Genomic DNA, 13,005 nt, shown 5'->3' on the forward strand with positions numbered 1-13,005 from the left:
TTTGCAGTTGTAGATTGCGAATCCACCGTTACGCATTATGCAGACATAAGTACGATATCTTGACGTCCCCTTGTTGAACAAGCACCCGAGGGTAGCAAAGCTTGCCATACGCTTCGGGCACAAATCAACTGTAAGTGCAAATTGAACGAAACAGCTATGCTATGTACATGCTACCAAATGTGTAACAACTCCTCTACAACACCTTTGGATATCTCGCACCCCCAAATCCACAAAGCCGTAAAGTAGACCGAAACGCTGACTCCACCTTCCTTGCCCTCATGAGTACCAACAAAAGGAACGATCTATGGAGTCTAGTAGCTACGGCCGAACATGACATATTTCTTGGCTGCTGCTTGACATTCAGGGTTCAAGCACTTTTGGCCTTCAACGACATCCTTGGGCTGCTTGAAAGGAATACACAAGCTCTTCATGCCCATAGAAGGAGCTTGAGGGACAGAAGCATCAGGATCCTGATCCTGCTTGGCAGTGGTGAGCTCCTTGATCTTGTCCTCGCATTTGGGCTCCAGACAGAAGGGGATTTGAACAACGTTCTTTGCATCCAGAGCAGGAATAACCTTGTCCCACTCATCCACAACAATACGGTGCTCGTCGAATGACTTCTCTGCCTTCCTGTATAGATCGCTCTGGATAGTCTCCAAAAGCTCGGGGATCTTGACAGCAATATCAGGGATGGGGATCGTACCCTTCTCGCCAGTATCTCGGCGAGCGTAGCTGACGACACCCTTCTCGGCGTCCTTGGGGCCAAACTCGATTCGGAGGGGGACACCCTTGAGTTCCCAGTCACTGAATTTCCAGCCAGGAGTGTAACCTTCTCTTTGGTCGTCCTCAACGCGCACCCCAGCCTTCTTCAAGGTAGCTTTGATATCAGTAAGTTGAGTGGCGTGGTTTTGCCTGACTTCGTCACTGGTGTTCTTAGTAATGCCCAGTGGGATGATAACGACCTGGATCTTGGCAATCCTGGGAGGCAGGACGAGGCCCTTATCATCACCATGAATCATTACCATGACACCAATGACACGGGTAGAAAGACCCCACGAGTTTTGCCAGACATGGAGATGTTTGCCCTTCTCTGCAGGGTCCTCAATGGTAATATCGAACATCTTGCTGAAGTTCTGTCCGAGGCAGTGTGAAGTGGCACCCTGGATACCTATGCAACGATCGGAGGTCAGTATTATTATATGGGGAAAAGCAGAAGGAAGAGGGGGCAAAAAAGGAAGGGGAAAAGGCCATAAAACGGTTCAAGTCATCCCCTCAGACAACAAAAGAGATAGGAGAGTCATGGGGCTACGGGAATCGTACCTCTTCCGTTCGACGGGATATAACCCTCAACAGTGGTGGTGTAGTGGCCACCAGCGAACTTCTCATTCTCGGTCTTGGTACCCCGTACAACAGGGACAGCAAGAAGCTCCTCGTAAATCTGGGCATACAACTCCAAAATTTCCAAGACTTCCTCACCAGCAAGCTTCTCGGTCAAGTGTGCAGTGTGTCCTTCTTGCCACAAGAACTCTCTTGCTCGCAGGAAAGGGGTGGTTTGCTTAGCCTCCCATCGGACGACGGAATTCCACTGGTTTAGTCTCCTGCAGATTTGTTAATTCTACGAAAACAACAAGTTTGAGCGAGTCGGACGATTTCTATACGTACAAAGGCAGATCACGGTGAGACCGGATCCATTTTGAGTAGTAGGGGTACATGACAGCTTCGGATGTAGGGCGAACAGCAACGGGGACTTCGAGATCTTTGTCACCGCTAAGATTGAATCAGTCAGCTGGGGCGATGATCATGAATGAGTGCTCATGGGTATTCGACTTACGCCTTTGTGACCCAGGCAAGCTCGGGGGCGAAACCCTCGACGTGGTCCTTCTCCTTCTCCAGCGACTTGGAGGACAAGAACATGGGGAAGTTGGTCTCGTCAACACCCATGGCCTCGATCTTGTCGGTGAACCATCTACGGATAACATTCCAGATGTACATGGTGGCGGGACGCATGACGAAGAAGCCAGAGATCTCGGCGTAGTACTCGATCATCTCAGACTTGAGGACGACTTCCTGGTACCATTGTGGGAAGTTCTCGGCCTTGGTGACAGTGAGACCCAGAGTGTCCTCCTGCTTCTTTCCACCAGCAGCAGGGGCATTGGCTGCTTGCTTAGCTGCTTTGGCGGCCTTCTCAGCAGCCTTCTTGGCCTCCTTTTCTGCCTTCTTCTGGGCGCTCTTGGAGGGTCCCTTCTCTCCCTCGGCAGGCTGTTCAGCAGATGCGACAGTAACGTCCTTGATCTTGTCGGCGACGGCCGCAACGGCGTCTTTTACGGTGTCGGCCATGTTGGCGTGTAAAGACTTGACCCTCTCAATGTGTTTGCTGTCGAAATTGGTAGCCCAGTAGTGCTCGATAGGATCAATCAGTATGTTACTGTTGAGCCAGAGCTTGTTGGAGGGAATGTCTGTAGTGTCTTTCTTGTCGGGGTCGACCGCAGTCACTGACTGTTCAGCGGGGTTGCTGGTAGCACTATTCAGGGCCATTTTATTAGTGGGTTGTCATCCAAACTGAGTCGTCTACATTTCTAGATTTCAAAATGGGAAAAAGTTTTCAGTCGGCGCAATGTTATAGGGGAATCGACGCTTACCGGCGTGACACGTCTTCAACTTCTGTTCCTGTTGCCGTTCTGAGTCACTTCCACAAGATGGTGTCACTTGTGTCACTTGTATCAACTCAACGCGTCCTGCCGAAATTTGGAACGGTGACTGCCCCTCAATTGAGAAGGAGCGATTCGCGGAATGGACCCTTGTCTGTTTAAGAGGGCCCTGTGCTGGTGAGTGCTGGTGAGTGCTGGGAATTTGGAGGGGCAGGGGGCCAACGGGGGGCGCAGAGGGGTAAAAAGACTGCTTAATTACATATCAGCGGGCCTGTGCACGATATTTAGCGGCCAACCACAATTATGGGGGTACCGAGTGCAGTTAGAAGTGTTCCCTACAGGAAAAAGCTCTCCAGGCAATTAATGGCAACGTCCGGGGCGGGAAAAACTAGAACCCCCGCCAACTTTTTTGTGAGGGCCCGACTGAATGGGTAGGTGAAGAGCTCAAAGTCAACACAGGGTCCGAAGAGCTAAGCAGGCAGCCGGACGACAACACCTCCACGATTCCATCCCTCACCTTGAACATAGGACCTTTCCCTGCTGCTGCCACTTTCTGTCCTGCAAGACAACATGGCTTCCATGTTCGAACAACCCAGAAATGGAACTTTGTTCCTGGGCGGCCAGAAGATCTCTGGCGCCGACATCAGAGATCAGAATGGTGCGTTCGTCTGGGACCCCCAGATTCCGCTTTCACAGCTGACAGAGACCAGTCTCGGCTACACAGGCTATTGCGAACGTCGTCAAGAGCTCCTTCGGTCCAAGCGGTCTCGACAAGATGATGGTGGACGACATTGGTGTAAGTGACCGCGAATAAGAGGCCAGTTCTGGGCATTTAACAGCGGAGCTGACCCATGCTTTTACGTAGGATGTTACTGTTACCAACGACGGTGCTACCATTCTCAGCCTACTCGATGTCGAGCACCCGGCCGGCAAGATCCTGGTCGACCTGGCTCACCAGCAAGATAGGGAAGTCGGAGATGGCACAACCTCCGTCGTTCTTATCGCTGCCGAGCTTCTGCGACGTGGAAACGAGTTGATGAAGAACAAGATTCACCCTACTACCATTATCACAGGCTACCGTCTCGCCCAAAGAGAAGCCATCAAATACATGAACGAGAACATCAGCATACCCGTCTCCAAGCTTGGTCGAGACTCGCTCCTCAACATTGCAAAGACCTCCATGTCCAGCAAAATCATTGGCTCAGACTCCGAGTTCTTTGCCAGCCTGGTCGTGGATGCCATTCAGTCCGTCAAGACAACCACAAACAGGGGCGAAGTCAAGTACCCTGTCAAGGCTGTAAATATCCTCAAGGCCCACGGCAAGTCTTCGCTCGAGTCCGTCTTGGTCAAGGGCTACGCTTTGAACTGCACAGTCGCCTCCCAAGCCATGCCTACACGGATACAAGACGCCAAAATTGCCATCCTCGACATGAATCTTCAAAAGGAGCGCATGAAGCTTGGTGTGCAAATCACCGTCGATGATCCTCAACAGTTGGAGCAGATTCGTCAACGCGAGTCCGGCATGGTTATGGAAAGAGTTGAGATGATCCTGAAGGCTGGCGCAAATGTCGTTCTTACCACCAAGGGTATTGATGACATGTGCTTGAAGATGTTCATAGAACGTGGCGCTATGGCCGTGAGGCGGTGTAAGAAGGAGGATTTGAGACGTATTGCTCGGGCGACTGGTGGAACCCTTCTCAGCACTCTTTCTGACCTGAACGGCGACGAAAAGTTTGAGTCCTCGTATCTGGGTCACGCAGAGGAGGTCGTACAGGAGCGCATCTCGGACGATGAGTGCATTTTGGTCAAGGGTACCAAGCAACATTCTTCCGCATCTGTCCTGCTTAGAGGACCCAACGAGTTCACCTTGGACGAGATGGAGCGGTCAGTACATGATTCTTTATGCGCTGTGAAGCGCACACTTGAGAGCGGAAAGGTTGTTCCTGGTGGTGGTGCAGTTGAGACTGCGCTACACATTTACCTTGAGGAGTACGCCGGTACCGTCGGATCGAGAGAGCAGTTGGCCATTGGCGAGTTTGCACAAGCGCTCCTCGTCATTCCCAAGACCCTCGCAGTCAATGCGGCCAAGGACGCCAGCGAGCTTGTAGCACAACTACGATCACGGCACGCAGTATCACAAAGAACCCAAGACGGCGATGCTTCGCAAGATGAGAAGACCATTGCACGTATCAAGGGCTACAAGAACTATGGTCTCGATCTCGCCAGGGGCAAGGTCCAGGACGAGGTCAAGGCTGGTGTTCTTGAGCCCTCGATCAGCAAGGTCAGACAGCTGAAGAGTGCGGTGGAGGCAACTATCGCCATCATGAGAATTGATACCCTGATTAAGCTGGACCCGGAGCAACCGGCGGAAGATGACGGTCATGGCCATTAAACCACATAACGAAGGGGGAATATGCTGTTTGCAGGGCGTTCAATGGAAAAGACCTAGACGGATGAACCCATAGATGCATGCAACGCTAATTAAAAGATGGATGAGACATGAGAAACGAATATCCTCGTCACCGACTTGTCCCTTCTCATTCCGCGATTCTACATGGGATATAATGTCCAACAGATAGTACAAATTCTCTGTGAACTCAGCCGAATTTTGACTACAGGGCAAAAACCTGACTTGTAGGACATCAACCTTCAGTGTTGCTCTCCGGGTGTACTAGAGAATGTCTAGCGAGCCCACGACCATGCCTCAGCTTTGTCTATCACTGCAATTCTGCGGCGCAGTGCCTGAAACCCCACAACAACCTGTCTTGACCAATCTGACAGTTCTGAAAACGCCGACAAAATCGCAGGATCCTCTTGGGACTGTAAATAACAAATGAGAGAACTGTTGGTGTAAGAACTAAATTTGCCGAAATAATATTGCTTGTCCGTTTTACCTTCTACGCCTAGTTTGAGACAACGAAGCAGACTGGGTCTTTCCGTCTGATCCCTTTCCCCGTCTCGTCAATCATTTAGGGACCCGAAACCGCTACGCAACTAGAAGCTATCACAGCTACCACGATCGGTCATTATATAGGCTTGCGCCAAGTTGCCAAGACCGTATCTCGAGTGCCAAGTCGTAATTTGTATACTAACATAACATGACTATTACCTGCCTCGAGCAGGGGGTTAATGCTAGGATGGAAGCTGTCGATCCGAAAACACTGCAATGCGAAAAGGTGGGAGAGGTTATGCCCGACATTGCAGGCATAGGTGTAGGTGAATTAGGATTGCAGGCAAACACGACTCGTTGAAATTCGGCTCACTTACACACCTTCCTGTACCACAGATTCTAGTAGGCTTCGCTGGGCAAGCCTTCATCTCCTTGGTGTTGTCCTTCTGGGTGGTCTTTCTGTCAAAACTCGGCAGACTCATTTTTCAGTACGAAGACGGTACGAAGAACATGAAGCCGAGAAGAAAAGGCTTAAGCTCGTATCTGACATTCTGATGGTCGGCAACGACGTGCAAATGCTCACAGGCATCGCTTTGCTCATCACGGCCTTCTCTCAGTACGGTATGGCTGGCGATGAAGATCGCATCGATCTTTATCACCTACATCTCATCTTTGACACCGTCAGCTTTGTTGGGTAAGCCTGCCAGGTACCAGATCGTCTCTACTTATGAAGTATCTCTGCAAAAGCTCACAACGATTTCTCTAAAACAGGGTCTCTAATTGTTCCGCCCTTATCTGTTGGACCTTCATGGCCGCTAAGCTTCCGTATATGAGCAGTCCGGTCAGCAGCGGCCTCAAGCAGTCGAAGAACCACCATCTTTCCTTGACATCAGCTCGGCATCGAGCAGGATACGTTTTTGCGCTATGTTTTCTTGTGCTCACGATACTACTAGAGCTTCGATTAAACGACTGGAAGCTTGAGTCTGAGGAGCTCGGCAATTGTTTCCGCGATGGTTTAACGGCGATAACGAGCGCGTCCCAGCCCGGCTCTGCCAAGACTTACGTGGCGGTCACCGCAACATGGCTGCTTGGCTGCATGATCACTTTATTCATAGGGGGTACAAAGCGCTAAGGAAGATACTTCTCTTGCTGAGTAGTGCGCAGTTCCCTGTGCATATCTATATGATGATCGCTCTCAAGGTCGGCAACCAGCATCGTCTTGAAGGAGAAGAAAGCGAAAATTCTTGGGATTTTGGACAGAGCACAGCTACATTGTTGTTAGGTGTCACACTGGCGGAGTTGGTGAGGCGAATCAGGCAAGTCGACCACTCCTTATGATCCCATGCTCTTAAATTCTTGCCTACAAGAAGGAACTTCATGCTTACCGCGGGCGGCCTCTCCTAATTTCGACCGCTGACCGAGTCTATTAGCGAGTACTGGACTTTCGAAAATGGATTCAAGAACAGCATTGTTCCCCAGACTGTGAACTGAAGGATATTGCTGCCGAAGAAGAGGGTTTGGCAGGATCCGATGGACACCGTCCGGGCTGACCTCACAAGAAGGCTAGCCTACGACTAATAGTAACCTTGGTGTTAGTGATCAAAGGACGTACGCGACATCAAGCTGTTGTCTTGACTACCAAAATTTCCTCACAGCTTTGTCTGGAAGCTTCGGTGTAGCAGTTCTTTCTTCTGGGAGGGTACACGCCTGCTGAGCGGCTCAGCCCAGGTATAGAAATTGGTATGCAAGCTAAAAGACCAGATATAAGCTATAATATCTACTCATCAAGATGAGAATTCAACTACAGGTGTAAATATGTACTTCAGTGTTTGTGTTACCAGATATGCAGTCTTCCTATGACTCCATTCCCAAGATACCCGCTATGCCCAATGCAATACAAATTGAATACGAATTATTGACTGTTGACATTGCCTCATAGCACAACTAGTGCGGATAAGATTGAGGCCACCTCCAGGCCAGCATAAGATGTGAATGCCAGCATGTCAGCGGCTTCCGATGTCGATGTGCCGCTTGTGCCACTGCCACCGCGGCCAGGGGCAAAAGGGCGTGGCTAGCAGTTCTGTTATACATGTGAAGAAGAGTCCATACGGCCCGTCACATTAGAAAAGAGGCCAACTCGTGCTTCAAGAGGATGCCATTCCACTCCCTTCCATCGCAACATTTCGATTTCCAGGCATTGCTTCATGTTGGTCTGAGGCGTTCGATCATCCATAGGTTTGTTATTTGGCTGCAAGTAATGCTATGATTTGTTGGTTGGGCCGTTGTAGGCCTGTTGGTCTTTGAGCCTCGCGCGTGTTTGGTTGTGTTTTTGTGTTTTTAAGATTTGTGATGTCCCATAATTAGTTAAAATTTGTGCAAAGGCCCCGTACTCCATGGAGGTATGTACTAAACAGCCTCATTTGATACTTATCGAGTCTATATTGTTTTTGATGTATCCCCAATGTATTCAGCAACGTCTCTATGAATCATCCTGTTACATATCCCACATCGAATTAAACCCCTCTTCAACGTCGCTTGAGCTAATACGAACCCGACCAGACGAGGGCTATAACATCACATAATCGCGATAGAGCGGCTATAGAAGTCAGCAGAAAAAACATAATCATCACACAATTTGACAGCATACTACCTGGTCTCCCATAGCTCACCGGTTTTGACACTTATCAGAGCAAGCCACGCATCGCACATATGGGACTATGCACCCACTGGAACGATTCACTTACCTGAGTTGTCTGCGAAACCCGTACTCTCAAGAGAACATACCTGCAAGCATAGGAAAATACAACTGTCAACAAATGAGCCCATTGCTACACCTGGTCATTTATGGTAAATATGTTGGCCTTAAATTGTAGTAGTCTGAGAATAGTCATACATCAACGGAAATCTGCTTGATCTCCCGGGTGAACGCGTGTCATTGCCTGTGACCAGCCAGTGCACTTACAACATTCTTCTAATGTTCGCCGTGGGGTCATTGGCGATGATTAACATGTAAACATTAATGATCATTCCGGACTTCGACCAGAATGAACTGCAGACCTAGAATAGACCGGCCTCTTAAGGACGAAACCCTGGCGCTGGATTGATAATATCGTTATCTTTGCATAACAGTCACAATGTCGCCATGGGCAGAACATTGTACCCAACAGCAACAATGATCCTCATTCACAAAATATCCTCGTTGCTTTATGCTCAAATCAGGAAGCGAAAAATGACACTAAGCCCAAGTCCGAATATCGAAAATGGACCGCATTTCAAAATCTGATGGTGTAATTTTATGGTAGTATTCGTAGTCGTAACGGCAAAATTCTTTTTGGTTTGTTTGTTTTTCCTTGCACAATCCAAATCTATCGCTCTGATACTAGTTTAGAGTATAAAGCTCAAAGTTCAAGGAATTGATTTCATCCAAGGCCCTTATACATAACATGGTCTAACTATGCCTGAGGTTGTCGTATACTGGCCATCTTAGTTATGTTATACAATATAGAGCTATTTGCCTTGGCGAGCTTAACTCTCAGCTCTGCTTGTTGGGTTCACGTCCAGCATAGCCCTCAAATTTCAACGTCGGGTACCGCACCCGCTTTTACCTAAAAATGTCTATCAACTGGTGCTTATAATTATTCAACTTCTCAAGATATGAATGTCGCCTTTTATGGCGTTCAAATAGCAGTTTATTTGTTCCCAAGCCTCTTGGGGATTGCTCTTTCGTCAGTCACGAATGCGAAAACTGCCTCGTCTTGCGACCGAGGGCATCACAGGGGTCAATAACAGCCATGGCTGCAACGTATGCCCCTGTAAAAGACAGATGTACCATTGGCTCGAATACGGCAGTGCTCTGTAACGTGCAGCTCATACTGGTCAGCCTTAACATGACCGTACAAATGATAGTCTAAAATACTTCCAGAAGGCACACAAGGCCATAGGTCATTGGCCTGAATTTTCGATGACGCCCGCTCAGGATGGGGGCCCCTGCCGGAGGCCCACCAACACTAAATCAGCTATTGAATCAAGTGGGGGATACACACCACACTCTAACCATCGCCGTTAATACAACCTGTACAACCACATTTTTGGTTGCAAAACATACATGGGGCAATCTCTTCCATGACAAAAGTGGTCAACCATCCAATACCATCTTTGGAGATTGACAAGGACACGGAAGCCTGCATGCACAAGTTGTGACAGGCGGCATAGGGCAGCGAGAAAAGGAAAGTCCGTAACTCCAATGACACTTCTGTCCACACCACCATCATGTTCTAGAATTGGATTCCAAAGCGTGCCACTTACACGAGCGTTCATCCCTAAGCCAATCATCTTGTTGAGCATATTTACACTCATTGCCGTCGTGCGGTTCGTAGGGCTGAAGCAGGATATATAAGATGCTCAGAAGCCATCTTGCGCGGAAGTCAATCGACCACGAAGAGTTATGTCCTTTTCTGAGGCACCCCGAAGCGCTTTAAGTGAAGTGCAAGGGCTCATCTTTGTCCTTTTCCAAACTCTTGCCTGGAGTCCTGAACTTCTCTACTTTTCAAACGATAAAATGGAGGCAAGGTCTCCTATCGTAGGGTTCCATCAGTCGACGAGCTTTCCTCTTTGTTTTCCAAACTCACTTGATTCCATATTCGTTCCATGGAGTTGTCCTCATCTTCGGCAGAAATCCTGAATAATCTCGACAGTTTTTTGAATTACGCTGCATCTTTCTTCGACTCTCTGTTCATACCTACCGTTTAAGTGGGCGCCACTTGTTCACTGCTTGTTCTCTATTAAGCTCTCGAGTGCTCCTTTTCTCTACCACATTCATTATACGGCTGACATCGATAGCATATCAACAAGATGATTCCAAATTTTACAGACTTGCGACTTTTGTCACGTGCTCACGGACACGCTGACTCATTCATTCGGAAGATTACTTTGACCGAGGACAATACTATACGACCATATCGAGACGAGGCTCGTAGCAAGTGAGCTTCCAAGGACCTCCCGAACACTCTACACATACAATGCCAAGGAGAATTCTATGGTTCGCGGACCGAGTCTTCTTCGCACAAAATAGTTGGGAGACACGCCACGTCGTGGGAGTGAGGCTGTTGCATATGCAAGCGCAGTGGCAGCCTGACCAAGAACCTACATTTCAATATGGCCACGTCAGATCAATATTATGCATCCGTACCGAAAGGGGCAGGTAGCAATAATGGCGCTTTTGACCGAAAAGCTTTTGAGCCAATCATACACGCAATCGTTTTTAATCGACATTCCGGCGATTATCACCGTTGGCCATTTTGGATGCTTCCACTTCTCAATTCTGCTCCTCACTGTTGAGCAAAAAGAACCACTCTGCAAGAACAGGCCAGACTGGTCTTCAGCAGGATCTATCACACCGTGAAGGTGTACGTAACGTCTCATTGGTGGAACAGTGTCGGCTGCATCCAACGCTTTAGTCGCGATCTTTCCTCAGGTAATATACGAGTGGGCGCAGGTACGCCCGATTTCAAGGCCAACTTCGTCAAGTTAATCGAGTCACGCCTTCGTACTCTTTGTATGGTTTATACGAATCACTCGCGAGTAACTGTGCAATATGCGAGGAGTTGTTCCTACACTGTAACGGCTTCAAGCTTACGATGCTCAACGCTCTAGTGTGTGTTTGGCAAAGAAGGATGATCTTCGTCGCATTTGCAACACTACCACGAGAGACTGGGTGATTATCACTCGAACTTTTGCAGCTAATTGTAGGTATCGTTGGACGAGTGTCAAGTCGATAGGCCATAGTAGAAGAACTTTCCACGTTGCCGTTCAGTGTCGAGAGTATTTCTCCTTTTCTACGACTCGTCCTTCCGTTCGTTATTCAGGGTCATATACCGTTGGTTGCTCGACTTACGCAGCAAGGCCAGTGCATCAAATCTATAGTACCACAGTAAAATTCTAAATCGTAGCTAGCAAAATCATATACACTTTTCTTGCATATCTGATTCGGCTCACACATTCATGTATCTGCTAGTGCCCAGACCATGTACAGTCACCCTTAACCCCCACGGCCAATGAGCATGTGGTCTCTATCGAGGATGTGCTAACGTCTCCACAGGCACTTCTTGGATGCAGAATACTGTATCCATCACAATGGTCTGCACGCATGAAGGCTGTGTGTTCGGGAAATACTAGCGCCGCCGTCATTGCCATTATACATATGGCCATTCTCTCGAATTCGTATTAGTTCCGTTGCCTACACCAGGTCGCTGGGACATTAAGGATGTACCTCGAGATTCGTAGGCCCCATCGCTTGAAAGAACTGGTTGTTTGTCTGCTAAGTTTCACCAGCCCGCCGCCTATAAGTAGACGATCCCCAATTTATCTCGGAAGAGGCATGTTGCCAGCTAGACCACTTTTCTAAGCTATCGTATCTTTTGTAACCTCACTACAACGTCTTCCTGAGGGGAGACTGTCAAAGATCAACTCTAGCAACTTCTCATTTACATCGAACCAATCTTGCAAAAACATCCGTCCAATGACTACAAGCTCAACTACAACCCATTATGCTGGGTACGGTGCCAGTATCGATTGCATTCTTGGGCAATGCTAACGAAGAACACCATTTCAGGGATTCCATGAGTAATGCTCAACACATTTACACCTATCACCCTGCGACAAGGCCCACTGCGGATCGGAGTTCTCTTCAGCAGCGTCGTCTAGCACCCTACGGAAGCGGCCCGACGAGCACCGTACTGCCCAGTAGCTATCATCCGCAGACTATTGTCACTGCGCATGAGGAAAGAGTGGCTGCTGAGTTGAATAAGATCGTGCCCAAGCTACCTTGACTGGGCGGCTTGAGCTGTACACTAGACAAGATTGGGGTCGAGGTTCATTTCGGGCTGGCTTCTTATCCATGGGTACATTGCGGTTAAACGGACGAGTCACTGGCCAGTTTGGTGGTATGTGGATGGAATCTCTAGGGATTGTATGCCAAGTGAGAATACAAATATTGCTAAAAGTGCATTACCATGGGAAACCAGTTGGCAACAAAACGCCTTCCGTGAACTATACGTATTTTTCGAACTTCCTTCGACTCGCTAGTGAACAGTGACTGTGTTGGCCAATGACAGAGCAAGAGAGAGTCGGCAGAGGCCTGCATGCCGCTTCATGTGCCCTTAACTGAGCGGGACCTTTATGTGTAGCGAACCCCGCATGGGGGACTGGACCGATCAACAAACACAACCCATCAGCAGCTTGGGTTCGGCAGTGCTGTATTGGTGCATTGTTTTCAGCATTGGAATCTGAGCCACAATGCGGCGGCGCATGGCGGGTGCCGTAGCATTGACCGACAGTTCACCAGATATACTGGATGCATAACATGACATGCTTGCTCGCTGCTGAGTAGCCCAGACTCTAATTATAGTAAAACAAAAACCGACGCAAATCCGACAATGGGTGTTGAAACACAGAAATGCTGATGGCCAG

General features: G+C 48.7%; 3 protein-coding genes across 3 annotated transcripts; 2 read left to right on the top strand and 1 right to left on the bottom strand.

Moving 5' to 3' along the window:
- Positions 1-311: 311 nt before the first annotated feature.
- Positions 312-2,337, bottom strand: BKA67DRAFT_511379 (uncharacterized protein; the record flags this gene model as incomplete). Its single annotated transcript, XM_046097399.1, has 4 exons — positions 312-1,168; positions 1,321-1,598; positions 1,663-1,767; positions 1,832-2,337. The coding sequence occupies 4 exons, from the start codon at positions 2,335-2,337 to the stop codon at positions 312-314; spliced, it is 1,746 nt and encodes a 581-aa protein (XP_045963521.1).
- A 557-nt stretch (positions 2,338-2,894) lies between these two features.
- Positions 2,895-5,183, top strand: BKA67DRAFT_12566 (chaperonin Cpn60/TCP-1 family). The gene is made up of 3 exons (XM_046094970.1): positions 2,895-3,306; positions 3,359-3,444; positions 3,514-5,183. Exons 1-3 carry the CDS (start codon positions 3,219-3,221, stop codon positions 5,038-5,040), a joined length of 1,701 nt encoding a protein of 566 aa, XP_045963522.1. The 5' UTR covers positions 2,895-3,218; the 3' UTR covers positions 5,041-5,183.
- A 563-nt stretch (positions 5,184-5,746) lies between these two features.
- Positions 5,747-6,670, top strand: BKA67DRAFT_652623 (uncharacterized protein; the record flags this gene model as incomplete). The annotated part of the gene is made up of 3 exons (XM_046106197.1): positions 5,747-5,864; positions 5,935-6,232; positions 6,310-6,670. 3 exons carry the CDS (start codon positions 5,747-5,749, stop codon positions 6,668-6,670), a joined length of 777 nt encoding a protein of 258 aa, XP_045963523.1.
- Positions 6,671-13,005: the final 6,335 nt, after the last annotated feature.

Source organism: Truncatella angustata (genome assembly GCF_020726525.1).
Source record: "Truncatella angustata strain MPI-SDFR-AT-0073 chromosome Unknown BKA67scaffold_1, whole genome shotgun sequence".
Classification (NCBI taxonomy): Eukaryota; Fungi; Ascomycota; class Sordariomycetes; order Amphisphaeriales; family Sporocadaceae; genus Truncatella; species Truncatella angustata.